Source organism: Odocoileus virginianus, chromosome 5 (assembly GCF_023699985.2).
Source record: "Odocoileus virginianus isolate 20LAN1187 ecotype Illinois chromosome 5, Ovbor_1.2, whole genome shotgun sequence".
Classification (NCBI taxonomy): Eukaryota; Metazoa; Chordata; class Mammalia; order Artiodactyla; family Cervidae; genus Odocoileus; species Odocoileus virginianus.
The window spans coordinates 83,819,126-83,841,392 of NC_069678.1; the positions used below are offsets into that span (position 1 = coordinate 83,819,126).

General features: G+C 46.9%; 2 protein-coding genes and 1 non-coding gene across 5 annotated transcripts in view; 2 read left to right on the forward strand and 1 right to left on the reverse strand.

Moving 5' to 3' along the window:
- On the reverse strand, nucleotides 1-5,775 carry C5H1orf50 (chromosome 5 C1orf50 homolog). Of its 2 annotated transcripts, none has more exons than XM_020914672.2 (6): nucleotides 5,685-5,775; nucleotides 5,258-5,494; nucleotides 5,019-5,134; nucleotides 1,531-1,617; nucleotides 889-1,020; nucleotides 1-523 (listed from the first exon to the last, which is right to left on the reverse strand). In XM_020914672.2, exons 2-6 carry the CDS (start codon nucleotides 5,325-5,327, stop codon nucleotides 323-325), a joined length of 606 nt encoding a protein of 201 aa, XP_020770331.1. In that variant the 5' UTR covers nucleotides 5,328-5,494; nucleotides 5,685-5,775; the 3' UTR covers nucleotides 1-322. The 2 variants fall into 2 exon arrangements, with proteins under 2 accessions (XP_020770331.1, XP_020770330.1); XM_020914671.2 differs by having other exon boundaries at nucleotides 5,249-5,494.
- The window catches only part of P3H1 (prolyl 3-hydroxylase 1), a 19,723-nt gene continuing 3,016 nt past the window's right edge, over nucleotides 5,561-22,267 (forward strand). Inside the window, exons 1-11 of one of the 2 annotated variants that reach the window (XM_070468321.1) lie at nucleotides 5,561-6,120; nucleotides 9,610-9,762; nucleotides 11,479-11,668; nucleotides 11,881-12,012; nucleotides 13,089-13,228; nucleotides 18,385-18,474; nucleotides 18,744-18,796; nucleotides 18,971-19,092; nucleotides 20,966-21,093; nucleotides 21,239-21,334; nucleotides 21,938-22,088. In XM_070468321.1, coding sequence (XP_070324422.1) covers nucleotides 5,656-6,120; nucleotides 9,610-9,762; nucleotides 11,479-11,668; nucleotides 11,881-12,012; nucleotides 13,089-13,228; nucleotides 18,385-18,474; nucleotides 18,744-18,796; nucleotides 18,971-19,092; nucleotides 20,966-21,093; nucleotides 21,239-21,334; nucleotides 21,938-22,088 — 1,720 coding nt within the window. In that variant the 5' untranslated portion in view covers nucleotides 5,561-5,655. The remainder of the gene's footprint in view (nucleotides 6,121-9,609; nucleotides 9,763-11,478; nucleotides 11,669-11,880; nucleotides 12,013-13,088; nucleotides 13,229-18,384; nucleotides 18,475-18,743; nucleotides 18,797-18,970; nucleotides 19,093-20,965; nucleotides 21,094-21,238; nucleotides 21,335-21,937; nucleotides 22,089-22,267) is intronic. The other variant, XM_020914668.2, reaches the window with a different exon arrangement.
- On the forward strand, nucleotides 12,294-12,365 carry TRNAY-GUA (transfer RNA tyrosine (anticodon GUA)). Its single transcript has one exon. It is a non-coding gene; the product is annotated as a tRNA-Tyr (tRNA).

Here is a 22,267-nt window from a genome sequence, read left to right on the forward strand (position 1 = left end):
TTTTTTGCAGGAAGAAGAAAACTTTCCTTCTTTAATGCTCTAACTTATGAGAGAACAGATGGAGATAAAGGAGAAGCAAAGTACACTGGCTGGTCCTCTGAAACTGACCGGTTGGGTACATGTGACCCAGAGAGGATCCCAAAAGAGACTGATATGATTCTACCATCCCACCTAAAAGTAACAACAGCGTTTCCATCCACACAGGATCACCTTCAAAGAAGTTCATGATTCACCCACACGACTTCGTCTCTCTTGCTATCTCCCACCAAGGCAGAGGTTGGGGCAACAAGGAGGTGACAGGTCCATGTCCTAACAGCCTTTGTCAGAGTCCACTCTCAGTGGACCTGAACTCCTGGAAGCTGGGTTCAGTGCTTGGAGGCAGAGCCACTGGCTGGTTTAGCAACTTGTTCACGACACTGATTTTAGCATCCTGCTTCTCAATATCCTCATACGGAGTCCAGGACAGGTCGTGCTGGAGCTTGTAGGCACCAAGGAAGTCATGTGGACGATTCATCCCCCATTCCTAGAGAAGGCAAAGGAGTCAGTTCTGATCAGGGCAGGAGGTAAAGAAGTTAAGTCCATTTCCTAATTATACCACAATTTTCTTTTTTGGCTTTTCACTTCAGACCAGTCAGAATCATCCTTGGAAAGCAATGCATTACACATCAGGTACCTCCTTGAACAGAGATAACGATTGTGAAATAATTTAAGCGCATATATTTTTCAGAGTCATCTCTGGGCTCATGCCACCTCTAGTTTTCTAGAAAATCACTTACCAACCCCTATGCCTACGTTTTCTCACACATAACACATACACACAAACACACTACACCAAGAATTTCTTAAAGACGAGAGTAGGTTTTTGTAGCAACAATTAAATGTTCTTACCTCTGGAGAAATAATGGAAAAATACTGCTGACCACTCTCCCGTTTATAAAGGTAGTAAATGTTGCCAGGTTTTTTCACTATATTACAAGCTACATGGTGCAAGTCAGCATCTCTGCGAGCATCCTCCAACACCTAAAATCCACAGAGATGTAACCAATTAGGCATAAGAGATAACAGCACTCATACTCAATGATCACCCCATGCAAAAGCTGGAACCTGTTCAATGCTTAGGGTCTTGCTCCCTCACATCAATGAATCATGACTGAGATCCAGATGACACTGAAGAGAAAAATTAGACTACGTTATGCTACTACGTTATAAAAATGCCTTTGGAAAACTTGTATTTCAAAATGTAGAGTATTACTGGCTTTGGGTGGTTTTTAAATTTCTTCCCAATTTTTCAGTGGTAAGTACATTTCTTTTATAACTGAAACAAATCTTTCCCCTTAAGATGCTTTACCTCACTGAGCTTTCTCCCAGTGAAAAACCTTATCCTTAACCTCTTGGGCTTATTCTATTTTGCTCAACACTTCTATATTTCTAGGAGGTACTGAAACAAGTAAGTTACAGTGATTATAAGCAAGTTCAGTCAATCCTGTGAACTAAATGAAAATGAAAGCTTACCGAAAAGCTACTACTTACCTTCCTGGCTTGTTCCTGCAAATGTTCGATTTGCTCAGCTATGACTGTCAGCTTGTTGGTGGCATTTGCTCTGATGAATTCATTAGCCTAAGGGAGAGAAAAAACCAAACTGTGAGTCAGAAAAGAGTAAGACTTTATGATGCTTTTATTTAGATCCCAATGTGAAATTATGTCAACATGTTGGCTTTTGCCTATCATACCCTTCCCATTTTCACCATTTCCCCATGAATACCTGCTCATCCCAAGGCCTAGCTCAGAAGGCACTGCCTAGAAGTCAATGCTGACACGACCCCATACCATGGAAATAAGTGCTCTTTTCCTATCTCCCAAAGCATCTGTCTTGTTCACTCTAGATTCTGGTCACACTCAAAATTTTCAGTCTTCCAATATGCCCCAATCTCTTTTGCTTCCAAGTAATTTTGCATATGCCCTCTCTTCCATCCATTTCCCCTCTTGCTCTTTTGCCTGACTAACCCCACTTATTCCTCAGTTCTCCATCTATTTTCTCACACTTAAACATTTCTGAAATCAGGGATGGGTCTTACGATGAAAATCCGAAGACACTTGTGGTATGTCTCTTATGACCTGCGATATAGAAACCTGACTATATATAGAAGGTATCTTTTTTTTTTAATTAATTAATTTATTTTAATTGGAGGTGAAATACTTTACAATATTGTAGTGGTTTTTGCCATACATTGACATGAATCGGCCATGGGTGTACATGTGTTCCCCATCCTGAACCTCCCTCCCACCTCCCTTCCCATTCCATCCCTCAGGGTCATCCCAGTGCACCAGCCCTGAGCACCCTGTCTCATGCATCGAACCTGGACTGGCGATCTGTTTCACATATGATAATATACATGTTTCAATGCTATTAGAAGGTATCTGTTAAACTGACCATCACACTTAATTATATTTAACTAATATTTGCATTCCTGTTACTTAAAATGTGTTTTTAAAAGACTGTAAGCTCAGTGGGTAAAGAATCTGCCTGAAAGGCAGGAGACTCAGATTCAATTCCTGGGTCAGAAAGATACCCTGGAGAAGGAAATGGCAACCCACTACAGTATTCTTGCCGGGAGAATCCCATGGACACAGGAGCCTGGCAGGCTACAGTCCATGGGGTCGCAAGGGTTGGACACAACTTAGCAAGTCAACCACCACCACTATGATGTAGATCTGGAACAATTATAACATACACAGAAGATTGTCATGTGCTAGGAAATTCAACTGAAGGCACTGGAAATCGCTTTAAGAAAAAATAACTTTCAAAGCTAGGAGACACATATGTAACCAACATATGTACTGGGAAGGATTATCATTCACACATCAGAAATCTGTCAAAAAACTTACAGATTTCTTTTCACAAAAAGCTGATTAACTTTTTTTTTGGCTCTGTCCAACCAGAGATTGAATCAAGGCCCCAGCAATGAAAGCACAGAAGAAAGACTACCTCTAACGACTAAGCACAAACTCTGGCCCTAATCACTCTGAGGCCCTTTGCATATTACCTCATTTAATTCTCATAATACCTGATGAACTTGGAGATGATAACTTCACTTTCTCATTTTAGATTTAGACTCAGACAGGTGAAGTATCCTGTCCAAGGTTTCAAGGCTTCCCTGATGGCTCAGTGGTATAGAATCTGCACGCCAATGTAGGAGATGGAGGAGAGGCTCCTTGCATTGGGAAGATGCCCTGGAGAAGGAAATGGCCACACATGACAGTATTCTTGTATTCTTGCCAGGATAATCTCATGGACAGAGGAGGCTGGCGGGCTACAGTCCAAAGGGTCACAGTCGGTCACAACTAAGTACACACACACATCCACAAATCTCAAAACAGATCAGTCTGATTCTAAATTTCATGCCTTAGGGTTCTTGTGCTTTCCAACACACATGAATACCTAAATGGCATGTAAGAAGTCAGTCCTGCTATAAAGTACATTTCAGTTCACAAACTGAAATACGCTTGATTCTATTTATCTTCAGAGTGCTTTTTCTTCAGTTTTTCAAAGACTAATGTTGGAAAAATGGAGGCAGCACAATAATTCATACTCTGTATTTCACTAGATTACAGACTGAAGGACAAAAACCGTCTTCCTTCTTTCTTTTCCATGTCATTGTAATAAACATGCCACTCAATAACCCACCGAAAATGTTTGCCTAAGATGTGACTCTGGGAGCTTCCCTGCCAATAAGTGATTTGATTCAACAGACATATAAAGTCAAAGTGAAAGTCACTCAGTCATGTCCAACTCTTTGCGACCGCATGGACTATAGAGTCCATGGAATTCTCCAGGCTGGAACACTGCAGTGGGTAGCCTTTCCCTCCAGGGGATCTTCCCGACCCAGGAATCGAACCGGAGTCTCCTGCATTGCAGGCAGATTCTTTACCAACTGAGTTATCAGGGAAGCCCACATAATGTTTTCCTAATCCATAAAAGACATATTTTGCTTTTCACCTCTCTAGGAAAGAGAAAGCACACAATCAAAGGAGATTTCCTAAGCATTTGAAAACAAAACTGAGGTACCGAGACATACACGTAACGGAACTTGAACACATTATTAAAATTTTTGAGCAAAATGAAGGCCTTTGAATATAACCAAGGCCAAATGTGATCATATACACCAGGATGAGGGGATATCATAAACTTTAAAGTAGCAATGCCCTATATCTGTACATCTCAAAGAGTGTTCTACAACTGGAAGTCTTGGTAAAAAAGATTAGAGGAAATCTGGATTTTCAAGAATTTCAGACCAAAGAGTTCTCCTAGTTCACAAAAGAAGCTGAGGTCCAGAGAATTACCTCAAGTCACAGTGCAAGTTAATATCAAAACTGGGGTTAAAATTCATGTGTTCAAACTCCCAGTGACCCTGGGAGAACGGTTCCGATGAAGCAAGGGGAGAAGCCAGGTTTTGCAACAAAAGGCAGGTAGTCTGAACATCAAAAGACTATTACTAATTAAAGAAAACCAGGTAATCCAAATTAAAGAATTAAGCGCTTTTCTATTTATGTGAAGATACAAGAGTCTGGGCTCACTGAAATCATTCCTTTGATATGCACCTCAGCTATCTGAGGCAGCACCCTGTTTTCATCCTGAGCTTCCTCAGGGCTCACTATAGGGAGTGGCTGCAGTCTGATGGCTGCTAGATGACCGCTAGATGGGAGATATTCTTTCCTTCCTGAGTTCCCTCAGGGCTCACTACCTGTGAAGGCAGCAATTGCTAAGGACTGTGACATCCTTATTTACTCAAACAGCATGAAATATTCCATTTCTCAGAGATTATGGGCACTCAAATTGCAGCTGAAGGGGTGTTTGGTCTCAGAAGATCAGCTGGAGTCAGGCCACCAACTGGCCATGAACATCAGTATTCCCCGAGTGTAAAATGGAGACAAGAAAAAACACTACTCCACACTAAGTAGCTGGGAGGACCAAATATGCAAGAAGATAGTCATTCACTATCCCAGCCCCGCCTCCTCACCTTCTGCACCTGCTCTGCGAGCGCCACGAGGTCTAAAGGGTCCCCGGCCCGGTGGGTGTGGTAGGGGCTCACCAGGGCCAGGCCGCCGGGGTTCGGGATGAGCTCCACCAGGGCTCCTGCGACACATATCCAGCAACATAGGCCGTGAGCGCCCGCCCTCGGCCTCCCGTGGAGCCCGGCAGACTAGCTGCTCCGGAAGGGCTTCTTTTCCCCATCTGACTCCCGCCTACCTCCCCGACCTGCCGCCGACAGAACTCCTTGGTTTTCTGTGACTCCCTGGGTCCCCCCGGGCGTTGCAGCATCTTCCATGACAGGACTTTGTTCTCCTCACTAACCAAGCGGCGCGAGGTTGCAGAGCATGCGCAAAAAGGCCCGTGGGCGGAGTTTCCGCGTCTTCTGACCACTAGGCGTCCGAACTGCCAGAAGTCCGGAGGTGGGGTTCCTGCGGACGCTTCCTCTGAGGGGCGGAGTCAAGGCTGGGGAAGGCAGAAGAGGTGGTGCCTCCTGGGAGACGCCGCCGGGTTTGGGAGGAGGGGGTTCGTCTAGGGCGGGGCTTCCCTCGAGGGCGGGGCTTCCCGGAGGTGGGACTCCAACCTCCCTGGCCGTTGGCCAGGGGTCCCGTTAGGTCTGAGAGGCAATGGCGGCACGCGCGTTAAGGCTGCTGACCACATTGCTGGCGGTGGCCGCCACTGCCTCCCAGGCTGAGGCCGAGTCCGAGGCGGGATGGGACCTGACGGCGCCTGATCTGCTGTTCGCGGAGGGGACGGCGGCCTATGCTCGCGGGGACTGGGCCGGTGTGGTTCTGAGCATGGAGCGGGCGCTGCGCTCGCGGGCCGCCCTGCGCGCTCTCCGCCTGCGCTGCCGCACCCGGTGTGCCGCTGACCTCCCCTGGGAGGTGGACCCAGACTCGCCCCGCAGCCTGGCGCAGGCTTCAGGTGCCTCCGCCCTGCAAGACCTGCGGTTCTTCGGGGGGTTGCTGCGCCGCGCCGCTTGCCTGCGCCGTTGCCTCGGGCCGTCGACCGCCCACTCGCTCAGCGAGGAGCTGGAGTTGGAGTTCCGCAAGCGGAGCCCCTACAACTACCTGCAGGTCGCCTACTTCAAGGTGCAGACCTGCCCGGGCCCCGGGAGGCTGGGGGTCCTTCTGGGCGTGGTTGGTTCTGGGAACTTGGGGGGCGAGAGACGTGTCCGCGGAGAGGGAAAGAGGCCTCTTGGACGAGAAACTTTTCCCGGATCCAGGGAGAGCAGGGACCCTGCCAGGAGACCAGCCTCTCCGGGTTCGCATAGGCAGATGGTGACCCCAAAAGTCCACCCTGGGGCTAAGGCACATGCCAAGCAAAACTTTTTCTCGTGTTACTCAGGAAGCCGCTTGTAGGGAACTACAGCGGCAGCTATAGTAAATCCTGATTTCATTGTAAGTTACCCAGTGAGAAGCTAAGACCTTTCTACAATATCTTCCTTCCGGTTTGCTTTTCAGTGATGCTCTTCCTGCCGCCCGAGTGCAGCAGCCTTTTTTCAGGACGTGAGGTTGCCACGTCGCCAGTAGGGGCTGTCTGGCCCCTCCCCGTGAGGGACCCTCTGGCTAGTGTCAGGTTTCCAAAGAAAATGAGCATTTTTAGGAATTCCAGAGTGCCTTAAGTCCAAGTGTACCCAGATTTGGAGCGCTTCTGATTTATGATGATAAAGATAGCCAAAACAGACTTCCAGGCTTTTTAGGTACTTTGTGTTTGTTAGTTCATTTACCCAGATCCTGGCAATATCCTGTAAAGTAGATGCTATTAATAGCCCCATTTTATTGGGGGGAGAATGGAAGGAGGAGTTCTGCGGGCTTGTCTATTATATCCATAGTTTAACAACCCTTCATTTCAACTTACAGACTTACTAAGTCTTGGGGACCTCAGATTTCCACCTCTGCACAAGCATTCTGCTTACACAGTTCTCCATTCCTCCTAGTTTCCCAGAGGAGTACCAGATTTGACACCAAAATAATTGGGCTGTGTCTTTGGTTATGTCACTTAACAAAACTTTTAAAAATTCTTTGACAAACATTTACTAAACACTTATACATTCCAGTTTTTGAACCGGTAATGTGCTTGACTTTGTATTTTTTTTTTTTTTACCTCGCTTTGTAGTTTAAGAGTCACTTTAGTAGTAAGGGCTACTAAAACAGTATGTATATCCTGCTGTGGAAACACAACAGAGGAAGAATCTAACTGTGTGTCAGAGAAGTTGGACTTGAAAGAAGAGGTGACATTCGAAGCTGATCCCAACTATTGCCAGAGGAGGGGAAGGATAGCCATTTCCGACGGAGTAGGGCCAGAGTGGGAAGAGAATTCTGCAGACTTCATAGACCCATCATCAGAACTGGGTTGTAGGATGCTGATTCTGGAAACCATGTGGGATAAGCCTTGGGAGAAGGAGAAAGTGGTGGCCGAGTGAACCATTAGGAGATGACTGCAGTTGTCCACATGAGAGGGAGAAATCAGGTGTCTTGTGCTCAGAGGGTAAAAAAGGGCTGGAGGTGGAGTGAGGAGTGTAGAGATGGAGGAGAATGGAGAAAGGCAAGAGTAGTGCTGAAAGATAGAAGAGAGAGAGTCAGTCCATAAAAGGGACAGACTTGGGAGAATTTCTGGAGAAGGAAATGGCAACCCACTCCAGTACTCTTGCCTGGATAATCCCACTGATGGAGAATCCTGGTGCAGGCTACAGTCCATGGGGTCACAAAGAGTCAGACACGACTGAGCGACTTCACTTTCACTTTGAGAGAATTTCTGATTTTACAGCTAGGGATACTGAGGGACAGAGATGGGAATTGTTGACCTTGGGTCACCTAGCTATTTGGGGGTCACAGCCAGGACTGACTCCTTGTCTAGTGTGCATTTACTAGTACTAAAGTCAGAAAAGAAAAAATTTTTCTTGGCATATTAGTCATGTGCTGGGAAGAACTGACACAGTGGGAAAGACTCTGATGCTGGGAAAGGTTGAAGGCAGGAGGAGAAGGGGACAACAGAGGATGAGATGGTTGGATGGCATCACCGATTCAATGCACATGAATTTGAGCAAGCTCCGGGAGTTGGTGATGGACAGGGAAGCCTGGTGTGCTGCAGTCCATGGGGTCACAAAGAGTTGGACATGACTGAGCAACTGAACTGAACTGAGGATTTACATTCATTGAGCTGACATTTATTAAGCATTTAATATGTGCCCAGTGCCGTGTGTTAGAAGCTGCATATATATCCTCTCATTTAACTTTCCCTGCAATCCTGTGAGATTAGGGAATGTATTTATATATTTATTTATTCATTTTTGGCTGTGCTGGGTCTTCATTGCTGTTTGGGGGCTTTTCTCTAGTTACGATGAGTGGGGGCTACTCTCTAGTTGTGGTGCTTGGGCTTCTCACTGTAGTGACTTCTCTTGTTGCAGAGCACAGGCTCTAGGGCTTCAGTAGTTGTGGTGCACAAGCTTAATTGCCTGCAGCATGTGAAATCTTCCCAGACCAGGGATCGAACACCTGTGCCCTGCATTGCCAGGCAGATTCTTTTTTTTTTTTTAGTTCTACCATTTTATTGCTACCAACCCATCTCCCTCCATCCTCGTGCACACATGCTTAGTCATGTAACCCCATGGACTGCAGCCCGCCAGGCTCCTCTGTCCATGGACTTTTCCAGGCAAGAATACTGGAGTGGGTTGCCATTTCCTTCTCCATGCCAGGCAGATTCTTAACCACTGGACCACTAGCAAAGTTCAGGGAATGAGTTTAGAGAATAAACTTTCACTTGTCTAAAGCCCCAGCAAGAGAATAATTAAACCTTACCATTGTTACCAGTCTGATACCACAACCCATGTTGTTAATCATTATATCATCAGTGATTTCTTCTGGATTCTATATATGAAGCTGTATAATTTTGGTATTCTGGAGTCCATTGCTCTAAGCATTACTGTGACCTGTAGCACATTTCTTCCCCTCTCATATTTCTGTAAAGTCACTAGTTTTAACCTCATGAGCCCTGGGCTTTGAAAAGCCAGAAGATGTCATGTCTGGATTTTGAATAGGACCTTAAGACTTTTCGCCACCCACCTTTTCCTTGAATGAGTCAAAAGCACATATGCAAAAAAAAAAAGAAATGCTTTTTATTTTTTTCTAGGCAAATTCTTAGGCATGGCCTAATTGTTAACTGCACTTTCTCCCCTTCCCCTAAATCCTTGAGTTCTTGGACTTTTTCAGCTCAATCCCTATATCTGAATCTCGAGAGTGTATTATCTCAGGCAGTCAGTCTTCTATAGCATTCCCCCTACAACACCACCTTTGTTTTGGAATAGAATGTTTATACTTTTGAAGCATGACCTCCTGAAATTTGAGGAATCCCTAATCCTGATTTGAGAAATAGCTCAAATCTGTTCAGGGCCCTGTGCTTCTAATCTCTGGTATGTAGTTTCTTGCAATAGGTGTGTTTTCTGGGCTTGGGAGGGGCTGGGGCACGCTGAGTGGAAGGCTCAGGAAGGCAGGGATTTCCTGTTTACTGTGACCTGCTTATTTGGACACCAAACTTCAGGGTTTTCATGTGACAACTATGTTTTTATTCTTCATCCTTAGATAAACAAGTTGGAGAAAGCTGTCGCAGCAGCCCATACCTTCTTCGTGGGCAACCCTGAGCACATGGAGATGCGACAGAACCTGGACTATTACCAGACCATGTCTGGGGTGAAGGAGGCTGACTTCAAGGATCTTGAAGCCAAACCCCATATGGTGAAAAAAAAACAAAACAAAAAGCATTATCCTCTTCTCTCACTCTTTACTATAGTGACATTCACTAGGGTTGTTTTCAGATTACAAAAGTAATGTATGTTCATTGTACAACATTAGAAAAATGCAAATACATAAAAAAACAGGAATTAATTATCTCTAACAGTGCTACATTTAGAAAACTAGTGGTTGATATTTTGGTCTATTTTTTAAGTCTTCAGGACCTAATTTTTATGGGCTTCCCTGATGCGTTAGTGGTAAAGAATCCCCCTATCAATGCAGGAGACAAAGGGTTTGATCACTGGGTCAGGAAAATCCCTGGAGAAGGAAGTGGCAACCTACTCCAGTATTCTTGCCTGGGAAATCTCATGGACAGAGAAGCCTGGTGGGCTACAGTCCATGGGGTAGCAAAAGAGTTGGATGAAACTTAGCGACTAAACAACAGCAGCAAATCTAATTTTTAAACCTAATTTGGTGTCAGATTGTGTGTGTATTTTTTGGCATTGACAGGCAGACTCTTTCCCACTGAGCCACCAGGGAAGCCCATGTATGTGTATTTTTTATCATCCCTTTGAACTAACATTTTATCATGCACTTTTTCTCATGGCTTCAAATTTTATTTGAAAACACAATTTTTAATAGCTGTGTGGTAATACATCTTATGCATTAATTGTATTCATTTACTTATCGAATATTTTTGGTTGCGTAGATTTTTTCTTTTCACAGCAGTGAGTGGTACCATATTCCTCAGTGTTCTTATTCTATTTGTTTAGCAGCTGGTGGCTCAGACAGTAGAGAAGCCTCATTCAATGCAGAACCCAATCCTGGGTTCGATCCCTAGGTTGGGAGAATCCCCTAGAGAAGGGAAAGGCTACCCACTCCAGTATTCTGGCCTGAAGAATTCCATGGACCGGGGAGCCTGGCAGGCTACTGTCCAGTGGCATAGTATTTTTATAAAGGGCTTATATTCTAGTTTATTAATAGAAATAGGCATATTAGGGATACATGAGAATAGCTTTTATAAGTAAAATGTGTACATAAAGTACTTTATACAACTCTACACAGTTTAGGTTTTGGGTTTGTTTGTTTGTTTTTAGTGATTTTGAGGCAAATGAAAAAATGGTTACCGTCCACAAGAAGGGAGCTGTGTCCCACAGAGAGCAGAAGCAGGGTCTGTAATCAGCAGTCCTTACTGCCAGAAAGACTGCTTTCATCACCTCAGACCACATTCTAACCTCTAAGAGTCCAATTTTTTAAATTAAATTTTATTTTGAAAACTTTCAGCCCTACCAAGAAAAAGTGCAGGAAAATGACAATGAGGGACTTCCCTGGTAGTCCAGTGACTAGGACTCGAGCTCCCAATGCAGGGGCTCCGGGTTTGATCCCTGGTCTAGGAACTAGATCCCACACGCTGCAGCTAAGTTTGCCTGCTGCAACTTTTACGATCCCACGTGCCGCAGCTAAGACCCCCGCACAGCCAAATAAATAAATATATATTTTTTAAAGAAAATGACAATGAATTCCCATAGAGCTTTCATCTAGATTGAGTGAAATGCTTTTACATTTCAAAAGAAACAAGGAAAGACTGTTTCTAGGAGGCCTTCATTATACAGCAGTCACCCTTTCCGTGGGTAACCAGCGAGGGTTAGGGGGGCGCCCGCGGAGGCCGCCGCGGGATGGAAGGGAGAGCCGGCATCTGAGTACCTCTTCTCCCAGTAGCACGAGTTTCGGCTGGGAGTGCGCCTCTACTCCGAGGAGCAGCCGCAGGAAGCCGTGCCCCACCTGGAGGCGGCGCTGCGGGAGTACTTCGTGGCGGACGAGGAGTGCCGCGCGCTCTGCGAAGGGCCCTACGACTACGACGGCTACAACTACCTGGAGTACAACGCCGACCTCTTCCAGGCCATCACAGGTACGGGGCTCGAGCCCCGCTCCCGATCGGGCCTGCTGGGCTCTCGGGGCGGCAACGTGGTTCTGTGGACAGGGCATCTTAGGCCTCATTCCTGAATCTGCTAAAGCTGGGAATCCGACTGAAAACTGCTTCCTCTTGATTTGTTCATCTTAAACAGAATTGGAATCCTGGAAGTTGACCTTACGGTTCTCCCTCTCTTCGATTCCTTTCAGATCATTACATCCAGGTCCTCAGCTGTAAGCAGAACTGTGTTACGGAGCTTGCTTCCCACCCAAGTCGAGAGAAGCCCTTTGAAGACTTCCTGCCATCTCATTATAATTATCTGCAGTTTGCCTACTATAACAGTAAGGCCTACATCCCTCTTTCTCAGCTGCTTTTAACTAAGCCTAAAGCAAGGAAGGCAGGGATCGTGGCCACTGTGCTGCTTTGGCCTGTTTGGCTTCTCACTGTGGCTCTGGGAGGCACTGTGCCAGGTGATCCCTGGGTGCCTTGTTACAGGCCGCCTCCTGGGAAGCCAGTACCAGCAGCCTGAGAAGCTGGGAGAGGGAGACTCTAGGACCTCACTGGTCCTCTCTATAACATTTATAATCTGATTTTGCACTTGAGTTAAGTTATAGTAAGGGCTTCCCTGGTGGCTCAGATGGTAAAGAATCTGCCTGTAATGCAGGAGACCCAGGTTCAATTCCTGGGTTGGGAATATTCCCTGGAGAAGGGATGGCTACCCACTCCAGTATTCTTGCCTGGGGAATTCTATGGACAGAGGAGCCTGGTGGGTTACAGTCCATGGAGTTGAAAAGAGTGGAACATAACTGAGTGACTAATGCTTTCACTTTTTTCACTTTAAGTTATAGTAAAGGCAAGATGTATTTCCATTTAAACCAGTTCACAGGACATTTCCCAGCCCTTCTCCTTCATAACAGCACTGATGCTCTGGAGTAGGGAGAGGGGCATGTCAATATCCAGAAAAATAAGTCAGCGGGTCTTTACTGAGTTCCTACTGTGTGCTGAAATAAGCCTTATAGCATATTCAAGAATATATGCTTTTATAGTTGAGGAAACCAACACATACCAACAAAAACTCTGCCAAAGAGGCAATCTGCTATTACAATCTTCCCTTCCCTTCTGAAAGTCCATAGGGGAAAAAAGATAGGAAGATGGGAATATTCCTGATATTGGTCTAATGAGTGGGACTATTAAGGCCAATGTTTGAATTACCTGAAGACACTGAGCACCTTAAAATCAATTACATATTCTATGTGGCTTCTGTCATTTCTCTCCCCTAATCAGGCTGTTGTGTTATGTAGCTGGTGCCTCCTAGCCGTGTCATTATCCCCTTGAGCTGTGCTGAGACTGAACTCTAGGTGGTTCGTGGTACCCAAAATGAGATGCTTTCTTTTCAGCCATTTTTTCCCCCTTGCAGTTGGGAATTACACACAGGCCATTGAATGTGCCAAGACCTATCTCCTCTTCTTCCCCAATGATGAGGTGATGAGCCAGAATCTGGCCTACTATACAGCCATGCTTGGAGAAGAGCAAGCCAGATCCATTGGCCCCCGTGAGGTGAGAGACTTGCGTTACTTAGGGCAGCTGCCAGCTGAACCCAGACCAGAGAGCAGAGTGGGGTGGAGAAGGGGGAGCCAGCTGCTGCTTGGGCAGGGTAAGGCAGGGTTCCCAGGCAGGCGTGAATGCATGGGAAGCGTAGGGAATAAGTCAGAGCCTTCATTAGCACAATCTGGGCCCAGAAGTCTGTTCTCTGAGTTGGCAAAGAAAAGCAGAATTGCAAAGCAGCCATGTTCTTTGCCTTTTTTAGCATCGCTACTTTAAGACTTTTTACTGTTTGGCCAAGATTAATCATTTTCTACTTCATGCTAACTTTTTTTTTTTTCACTCACCACTTTTCTGCCTCCATTTTCCTTCCTGTCGCCTCTTCTTTCTGCCATTTTCTGATCTGTCCCTGTTTCAGCATTAATCCCGTATCCTTCCAAAACTGGAAGGAAAATCTATGTGATACAAAGACTAAAATGAAAAGTACTGAAGTGAAAGCACCCCCCATCCCTGCTCTGAAGGGAGGACTGTACACTGTGCTGTTAATTTAACAATGGCTATTTCAGGAATTACAGGTGATTTTTTTTTATTTTGTTCATTTGTATTGTCTAAATTCCCTGCAATGAATGAGTATTATTTTTGTATTAAAAACACGAAAAGAGAGAACTTTCCTAGATGTCCAGTGGTTAAGACTCCTAACTTCTACTGAAGCAGGTGTAGGTTCGATCCCTGGTCGGGGAACTAAGATCACATGACCAAAAAATAAACAATAAAATATTTAAATAAATAAAATATTATTTTTAATATTTTAATAAAATATTAAATATTTTATTATTTAATTTAATGTTTTAATTAAATTATTAAATTTTATTTAATATTAATTTAAAATTTAATATTTTAACTTAAAATTAATATTTAATTTAAATTTTAAATCTTAATTAAAATATTAATATAATTTAATATTTTAATAAAATAAATAAAATATTAAATAAATAAATAATATAATAAAATAGCCTAAAAAAAAACACACATGAAAAGTTCTCTGTTTTAACTTAATGAAGTTTGGCACTGTGTACCTTCTTATTTGTGCATATGCCATGCACAGGCCTTAGATCCTGTCCTTCTTGAGCCCAGAACAATGAGGTGGATTTGAAGTCACTAATCTGGGCTCAAGTCCTGACTCCTCCACTTACTAGCCATGTGATTTTTGGCACATCGTGTGGGATCTTAGTCATGCTGCTTTGCCCTTCTGAGTCTGTCTCTTCTGCTATAAAATAGGACTGTGATTCTTGCTCTGTCTTCAACACAGGATGAGTGTGAAGGTCAAATGAGATAGTGAGCTGGGACTTCCCTGACGATCCAGCGGTTAAGACTCAGCACTTTCACTGCTATGGGCCAGGGTTCAATCCCTGATCAGGGAACCAAGATCCCACAAGCCTCAAGGTGCCGTCAAAACAAGAGAGAGAGCCGATAGGCACTATACAACACGTTGTGTGGACAGGCAGCATCACAGGGGTCTGGGTGATGGCGCACGAGTAGCAGCTAGAGTGTTTTCTCACCTTGAACCTCAGTCACCTCCTGAAACCAGGGGGCTTATCACTGTGGCCCTCGATCACTTGTGTCCTGCTGGCCTCACCCAAACCCCAGCCTGGAGAATTGACTATAACTTTGGATTATCTTTTCGCTTGTCAACAACAACAAAGATAAATAGCTACAATTGCTCTAGAAGCCCCTCAGTTGTTAATGCATCACATCTCTTGGACGAATGAAGCGGGTGAGAAACCAGGTCCGCCCCGGGCTGTTTAACCAATGATTCGTCAGCCAGGGATTCACCCCACAGCTGTACTGAGCATTTATGCAAAGGTAATGTGCACAGCTGTGCATCGGAACACTGCTGCTGAAAGCAAAATAACTAGAAACAAGCTCAGTGCCATCAATTTGGAGATGGGTTGAATCAATTTTGGTACATTCATTCAGTGACATACAAGATAACTCATAAATTGCATGAGTAGATTACTATGCACCAACATGATATTGTCTCCATGATAATAATTTTAGGTAAAGAAAAAAATTTAACATGACTGTTCATGGAGATTATTCCCTTACCCCCAACCCCCAGGCATGGGCCTGTAGGTCAGGTGTTGGAGGAAAGACCTGAATGTTTCTATTTATGTCTGTCAGCTCTCTATGGGTTTAGCTGTGTATGTTTTACCTTCATGTCTTTTTGAGTGCCATCTGAAACCCCCTTGGAAAGGTATACAGTATGACATTTGTAGGATACCGTGGTGAATATAATAAAAGAGGTGCCAGCAAGCTAGAGTGGACGCATGGGAGAGAAGGGAGTGCCTGGAGAGTCAGGGAGGGCTTTGCAAGAGGCGGTGGTGGTGACATTTGGTTTTAAAGCCTACAGTAGGTGAATGAGACAGGGAAGGGCCGTTTAGGTGGAGAACAGCATGTACAGCGGCTCCACAACTATCCCATGCAAATGGAGGATGGTGCCGGGAGTTGTAGGCAATGGGGCCTGGGAGGATCAGATTCTGAAGGGTCTTGAGTGCCTCTCCAGGACCTTGGACTCCACTCTATGCGGCAGGGAGTGGTGAGTCCTGGAAGGGTTTGAAGCAGCCTGATGAGCCATGATGGTGCAGGGTTCAGAATGGGAGGTGCTGGGGGCCGTGTGGCACCAAGAGAGCTGCCAAGGCCTGAGCGAGGCAGGGAAGCCAACCAGGTGGAGGAGGGAGGTGGAACTGGCAGCCTGGGTTGGGGGGTGTTTTCATTCCTCCCTCCTCTCCGTGTCTGATTAGGTACCCTGTTCCAGTCTGGGACCCACTGTAGTATTCTTGCCTGGAAAGTTCCATGGGCAGAGGAGCCTGGCAGGCTAAAATCTATGGGGTTGCAAAGAGTAGGACACGACTTCAGACTGAGCAACAGAGCACACGCCCCAAATTCCCAGTCTGGGAGACCTGTGCGTGGAGCTGGCCACAGGGCTCCAGAGTGTACAGGTGGCAGGGTGGAAGGGCCTCACAGCCTCCCTTCCCGCCCGCACTCCAGCCCAGGGTGGCTAACTTTTCCTCTGTTCACTGGGAAAAGCAGGTAGATGATGCAGTAGTAACAGACTTCCCATTCTGGTTGTTGCGGCACTTCCTGTTGAAAATAAGCACCCTTTTATAGTTTACAAAAATCTTTCGTAGCTTTTCTTTCATTTGATTCTCATAACAGCCCAGTGAGGTGGCATCACAAACCTACCCTGAAGTTAAAAACCAAGGTTCTTCCATCCTCGATCTGGCGTCCTGAGGGTCTCCAATAGAAGGAATCCTCCTCTTGCCATCCCCTCCCATGTGGAGACTGGTTACCTTGTCATTGTCCTCTTTGGCTGCTAGATGATGACCACCTGGCTTTGAGATGGCACTTCTTCTGGCCTCTTTGCTCAGTTAAGATCCCCTTCACCCTTACCCTTGATGGCCATATTAGTGAGTCTTGGGCAGAAAGAGAAAATGAGTGGTCAGCCTACCATTTCTAACTAGAAATGCCCTTCTGGTAAGAAGGTAACTAACATCTGTTGAGCTCCATCCCAGGCCAAGAATTGAGCTGGGTCTTTACACCCATCATCTCACTGAGCTGGGTGTTAACACCCATCATCTCATTCTGTCATCACGGGTGCCCTGTGAGGTGGGTGCTATTCTTCCTTTTTTAGAGATGAGGACATTTAGGCTCCAAGAAAGCAGTTAACCTGCACGGTGGCCTGTTACTGCCTATGGTGACGAGAATCTCTGCTTCCCTGCTTTATCCTAGTGCCAGCATAGTTTTGACACAAAGCTGCCACTTGGAAAATCAGTGTTGAAAGAGTAAGTGGTAGAAGTGGGACTTGCAGCCTCATGGGGCTGCTGCAGAGGGTTAAAGGAGTTACACATATCTAGCTTTGTGTCCAGCACTTGGTGAGGGAGGCCAATCATTTCAATTCCTCAAGAGGGACTGCCCTGGTGGTACAGTGATTAAGACTCCATGTTCCCAATAAGGGGGCCTGGGTTCCATCCTTGCTCAGGGAACTAGATCCCACATGTCATGATTAAGAGTTTACATGCTGCAACTAAAGATCTTCCATAAAAAAAAAAAAAAAAGAAAGAAAGAAATCTCGCATGCACAGCGAAGATCCTGAGTGTCACAACTAAGATCTAACACTAAGACCCAAATAAATAAATATTTTTAAAAATAATTTTATCCCTTAAAATATTTTTAAAAATGAACTCCCTCGAAAATTTCCATCTTCCTCTTGAGTAAATATAACAGGTGATTAGGTAGGCCTCATTGATGCCTTTAAAGTTTTCCTTATTGCCCTCGTCTTTTATTTCAACTGATAGTGTCTTCTTTTTCTTTTCCTTCCTTCTTCTGCTGCTAGGAGACTAGCAGGGCACCTAGGGAAAGATGAGGTCTGGAAGGTACTTAGTTTCCCTACCCCGGGTAAGCCCACCAGTGGGAAGGGCCGGGTGCTGGGCCCCATTGCTCTTTCTGCAGCTGCCTGGCTCCGGGGAGGGATACCCTCTGCTCCAAGTCTGAGGGGAGGCACATGACACAGGATAAAGCACACGGACTTTAGGATTAGAGAGACCCAGCCTTGGACATAGGTCCCTACTCTGCTGTTTCCTATTGTGTCACCCCACAATAGGACACAATATTGTCCCTCTGTACCTCTGTGTCCCCATCTGTAAAATGGGAATAATCAGATCAGCCTCAAGGTGGCAGTAAAGATTGAATGAATAACACAGGAGTCACCTAAGACCTAGTTTTTAAGTTTGTTTTTTCCTGAGTACCAAACTCCTGCAAAAGTTGAGAAAGAATTCTCCTCCTTTGAAGACTAGTTGTTCCTGAGAATCCTCAGGTTTTCTGTCTCAGAGAGTCATGGCAGAGGAAGGAAGGGGACGTTTTCCCTTCAGGGGAAGCCTGGCTATGCCACCCTCAGACATGCTGCTTGTGCCAGGCAAGAGGAACCCTCGAGCACAAAAGTGAGGCTTTTGTCCCAAACTGGGGGACAGACACATGAATGGTGGCGGGAGAGGAAGCCTCGGGTCACACTGGGAGCAGAAGTGTGGATGCAGGGTGGAGGGCAGGGGGGTGGGGGGCCAAGAGCTAGCGGCAGGGCTGAGTTCCAGAGCATCCTTCCTGCTGTGTGTCCTCAGAGTGCCCAGGAGTACCGCCAGCGGAGCCTGCTGGAGAAAGAACTGCTCTTCTTCGCTTATGATGTTTTTGGAATTCCCTTTGTTGACCCGGTGAGCCAGGGTGCGGGGGTGACGGGTGGGCAAGGGATGGGGTGAGCTGTACGCCAGGTGACTCCGGGGAGAAGTCCAGTGGAAGAGAAAGGGGGAATTCTGTGTAGCTAGTTATAGGTGACTTGGTCCCAAAGACGTCTCCCTTTGTCTCCTGGAAGGGGTCTGGTAAGAAGGTGGACTTCCTGTAGGCCCTAGTCTGAGCATCGAGACCCGGAGAATTCAGCACAGTGCCCCCTGGCACTGGTCATTTCCTCCTGCTCTGCTTTTAGGATTCATGGACTCCAGTGGAGGTGATTCCTAAGAGACTGCAAGAGAAACAGAAGTGAGGCCCTTGAAGAAACTGCATGAGTGGATCGGTGTGATGAAGCACTTGAGGCTTCCCGAGCCCAGGCAGATGTGAACTCCTGGCAAGGGGTGGGCAGGTCCAGTCTGGGGAGCCAGGGTGGGAGCCTGGGTTGGCCCCGGGATACAGCGCTCAGAGCGGCTGTGCCCACAGGTCAGAACGGGAAACAGCCGCCCGCATCTCCCAGGAGATCGGGAACCTTATGAAGGAGATCGAGACCCTCGTGGAGGAGAAGACCAAGGAGTCACTGGACGTGAGCAGGCTGACCCGGGAAGGTGAGAGGATGGGCTCGGGGCCACCTTGGCCATCGTTGGGGGCAGCAGGGCCAGGGTCCCCATGTCAGCTGGGCAGCTCCCATGAGAGGGCAGCCTCAGGAGCCGAGCCGGCACGGGTCAGTCAGGGTCACCCTTCCTCACTCACCCACGGGACTTCTGCCTGCAAAGAGCACTGAGAATTGGCCTTTGGTTAAGAAATAAGATGCCTGTATCATGGGGCCACTAATTTAGTTCACTTTGGTAAGTATTTAGAGGAGAAAACTCTCCTTGCCCCCAGACCCTTTCCTCCCAACTGCCATCATTCGTTCTGTCACCAAGCCTCAGAATCTTCAGGTGTCCTTTGGTCCCCCCTTGCCTGTCCCCTCCAGTCCACTGACCAGGCCTGTCGAGTAGGACTCTGTTCTCTTTCTATCTCCCCAACCCTTTTCATGTCCCATTGCCTCAGGCCAATGACAGGCTCCCAGCCCCTCCTGTCTGCAACCTTCTTTCCTCTTCCAGTCTGTCCTTGCCCCTTCCCATCGGGCGGCAAGACCAGTCTCCAAACACCAGAACACTGACACCATCCTCCTTGTCTCCCCTTTAACCGTAGGCTCCACTCTTGTCTTGTTTACGCCTTTTCCTCATCCTTGAGCCTCTCTCTGCCCGCAAGTCCTTGTTCAAGTCTGTCCCTCTTATACACTTCCTATCATCCCTGCCATGAGGCATCTCAGATACACCCTCATAGAGTCTTTCTTAAACTCCAGGCCAGTCAGGAGCCCTTGCCTATTATTTATTTGTTTGTGCTGGGTCTTAGTTGTGGCATGCAGGATCTTTAGTTGCAACATGACCAGGGGCCGAACCCAGGCCTCCCCTGCATTAGGAGCACAGAGTCTTGGTCACTGGCCCACCAGGGAATTCCCTTCCCTCCCTCTTTCTGTTGAATTTTCAAGGCACTCTGTGCTTTCACAAGGTCTGCTTTGTGCTGCTTATTGTGTAATTATTGAAACAGGTTCTGTCTTCAGGTGTTAACCCTTCACCTCTTCTAGCACAGTGCCTGGCACATGCTGAGGCTGGAGTAAATAGAGTTGAATTGGACTCTGCTATATCCCCAGCACAAAGAGCTACCAGGAGAAACTGAAGAGAGAAAGACTGGCCTTTATGGTTGCTTCAGTTAACAGTGGTTAATTTAAAAAGATCAGCACATTAAAGAATTTGTCCATCATTCATTTGTTTTCAGAGAGCTTTCACTCTACTCTGTTATTTCTCTTGATTCTCATAATTGCCTGAGAGGTGGGTTTGGGCAGATTGTAAGATCCTCATTTTTAAATAGATGATGATATGATGGTGGCTAAACTTTTTTTTTTTAATTGGAGGATAATCACTTTACAATGTGGTGTTGGTGATAGGTAAACTTTTAAGCATTTACTCCATGCCAAGTATCGTGCTTAACTTTTAAGTTGTCTTATTATTCTTTATATCAAGCTTATGATATACCAGGAGAAATGAAGAGAGAGAGACTGGCCTTTAAGATATTATTTTGCAGATGAAATAAGGTTCAGGGAGGTTAAGTAACTTGCCAAGGTCACACAGCTAGTAAGTGGAGGATCCAGGAGTCAAACCCAGTTCTTTCTGGTCTTAAGCTCACGTTATAGGAATGTCTATGATGTTTCCCCAACAATGTGTGAAGGCCCAGGAGCCAGCAGCTGTGGAAGTGCTTGGATCTCCTGTCCTAAGTTCCATCCTCTGGTTCAGCCCGCCTTTGGAAGTGACTGAATGGAAGATTTCTCTGGTGAACAGGAATCAACTGAATTTCTATTCCTTACAGGAAGGTGGTCTCTGATGGAGAGTGTCTGAACTGCTGCTGGATTTAGCCAGTTTTGTCATTGCTTTGCAGGTGGCCCCCTGCTGTATGATGGCATCAGACTCACCATGAACTCCCAAGTCCTGAATGGTTCCCAGCGGGTGGTGATGGACGGCGTCATCTCCGACGAGGAGTGCCAGGAGCTGCAGAGACTGACCAATGTGAGGGAGTGCCCGGGCCCGGCTTCCCCCGACTAGGCACCTCCTAGGTGCCGGACGACTGCCTGCCCCTTGCTCTGGGCAGCTGATCACCTCTTCCCGGACTCTCAGCTGCCTGGCTAACTCTACCTGTTCTGGGGCCTCATAGGCAGCAGCAACTTCAGGAGATGGCTACCGGGGTCAGACCTCTCCACACACCCCCAGCGAGAAGTTCTACGGTGTCACCGTCTTCAAGGCCCTCAAGGTAGGGTTCTAGGTGTGGAGAGGAGGGAGGGGGCGCCCAGGCTCTGAGGGGGGGTTGGAGATGGTGGCGGGAAGGAGAAAAGTATCTGCCTCTCAGCATTCTGGCTGCCACGGAGGCAGGATAAACCATGCAGGGTGAGGCTGACTTTTGAACCATGGCTGTTAGTGTAATAAAATTGAGGCAAGCAAGTAAGACTAATACCCCGAGTTTGAGAGTCTTTCTGAAGAACAGCTATACTTTTTTTTTTTTTTTTGGTGGCACTGGGCCTTAGTTGCAGCATGTGGGACCTTTAGCTGTGGTACATTAACTCTTATTTGCAGCATGTAGGATCTATTTCATTGGGAGCATAGAGTCTTAGCCACTGGACCTCCAGGGAAGTCCCAGAATGGCTCTACTTCTGAGCGGGATGCATGACTTATTTATAAAGAGAACTGTGAAGGGGAGGGGAGGGGGCGATGGCAGAGGGTCACGTGCAGGAAGCAGCGGGACTGCTCCTTCACAAACACGAGGAGTGGGGCCTTGTGCCTCCCTGGTCTCTGTCGGCCTCCAGAGAGAGGGGCGCCCGGGGCCCCTGACCCAGGCTGACCCTGCTCTCCTCGGCAGCTGGGGCAGGAGGGGAAGGTTCCTCTGCAGAGCGCCCACCTGTACTACAACGTGACCGAGAAGGTGCGCCGCATCATGGAGTCGTACTTCCGCCTGGACACCCCCCTCTACTTCTCCTACTCCCATCTGGTGTGCCGCACGGCCATCGAAGGTGGGCCTCCCTCGCCCCGCAGCCCCGCCCAGCGGACAGCCCCCAAGCGCCGGCTGGACGCCAGGATGAGGAGACGAGCAGGCACGGTCCCTTTCGTCCTGCTGGGGGCCAGTGTAGACAAGTGCAGTCCGTGCTGCGGAGGGAGTCGGAGTCAGTCTCCCTGGGCAGTCAGGAGGGCT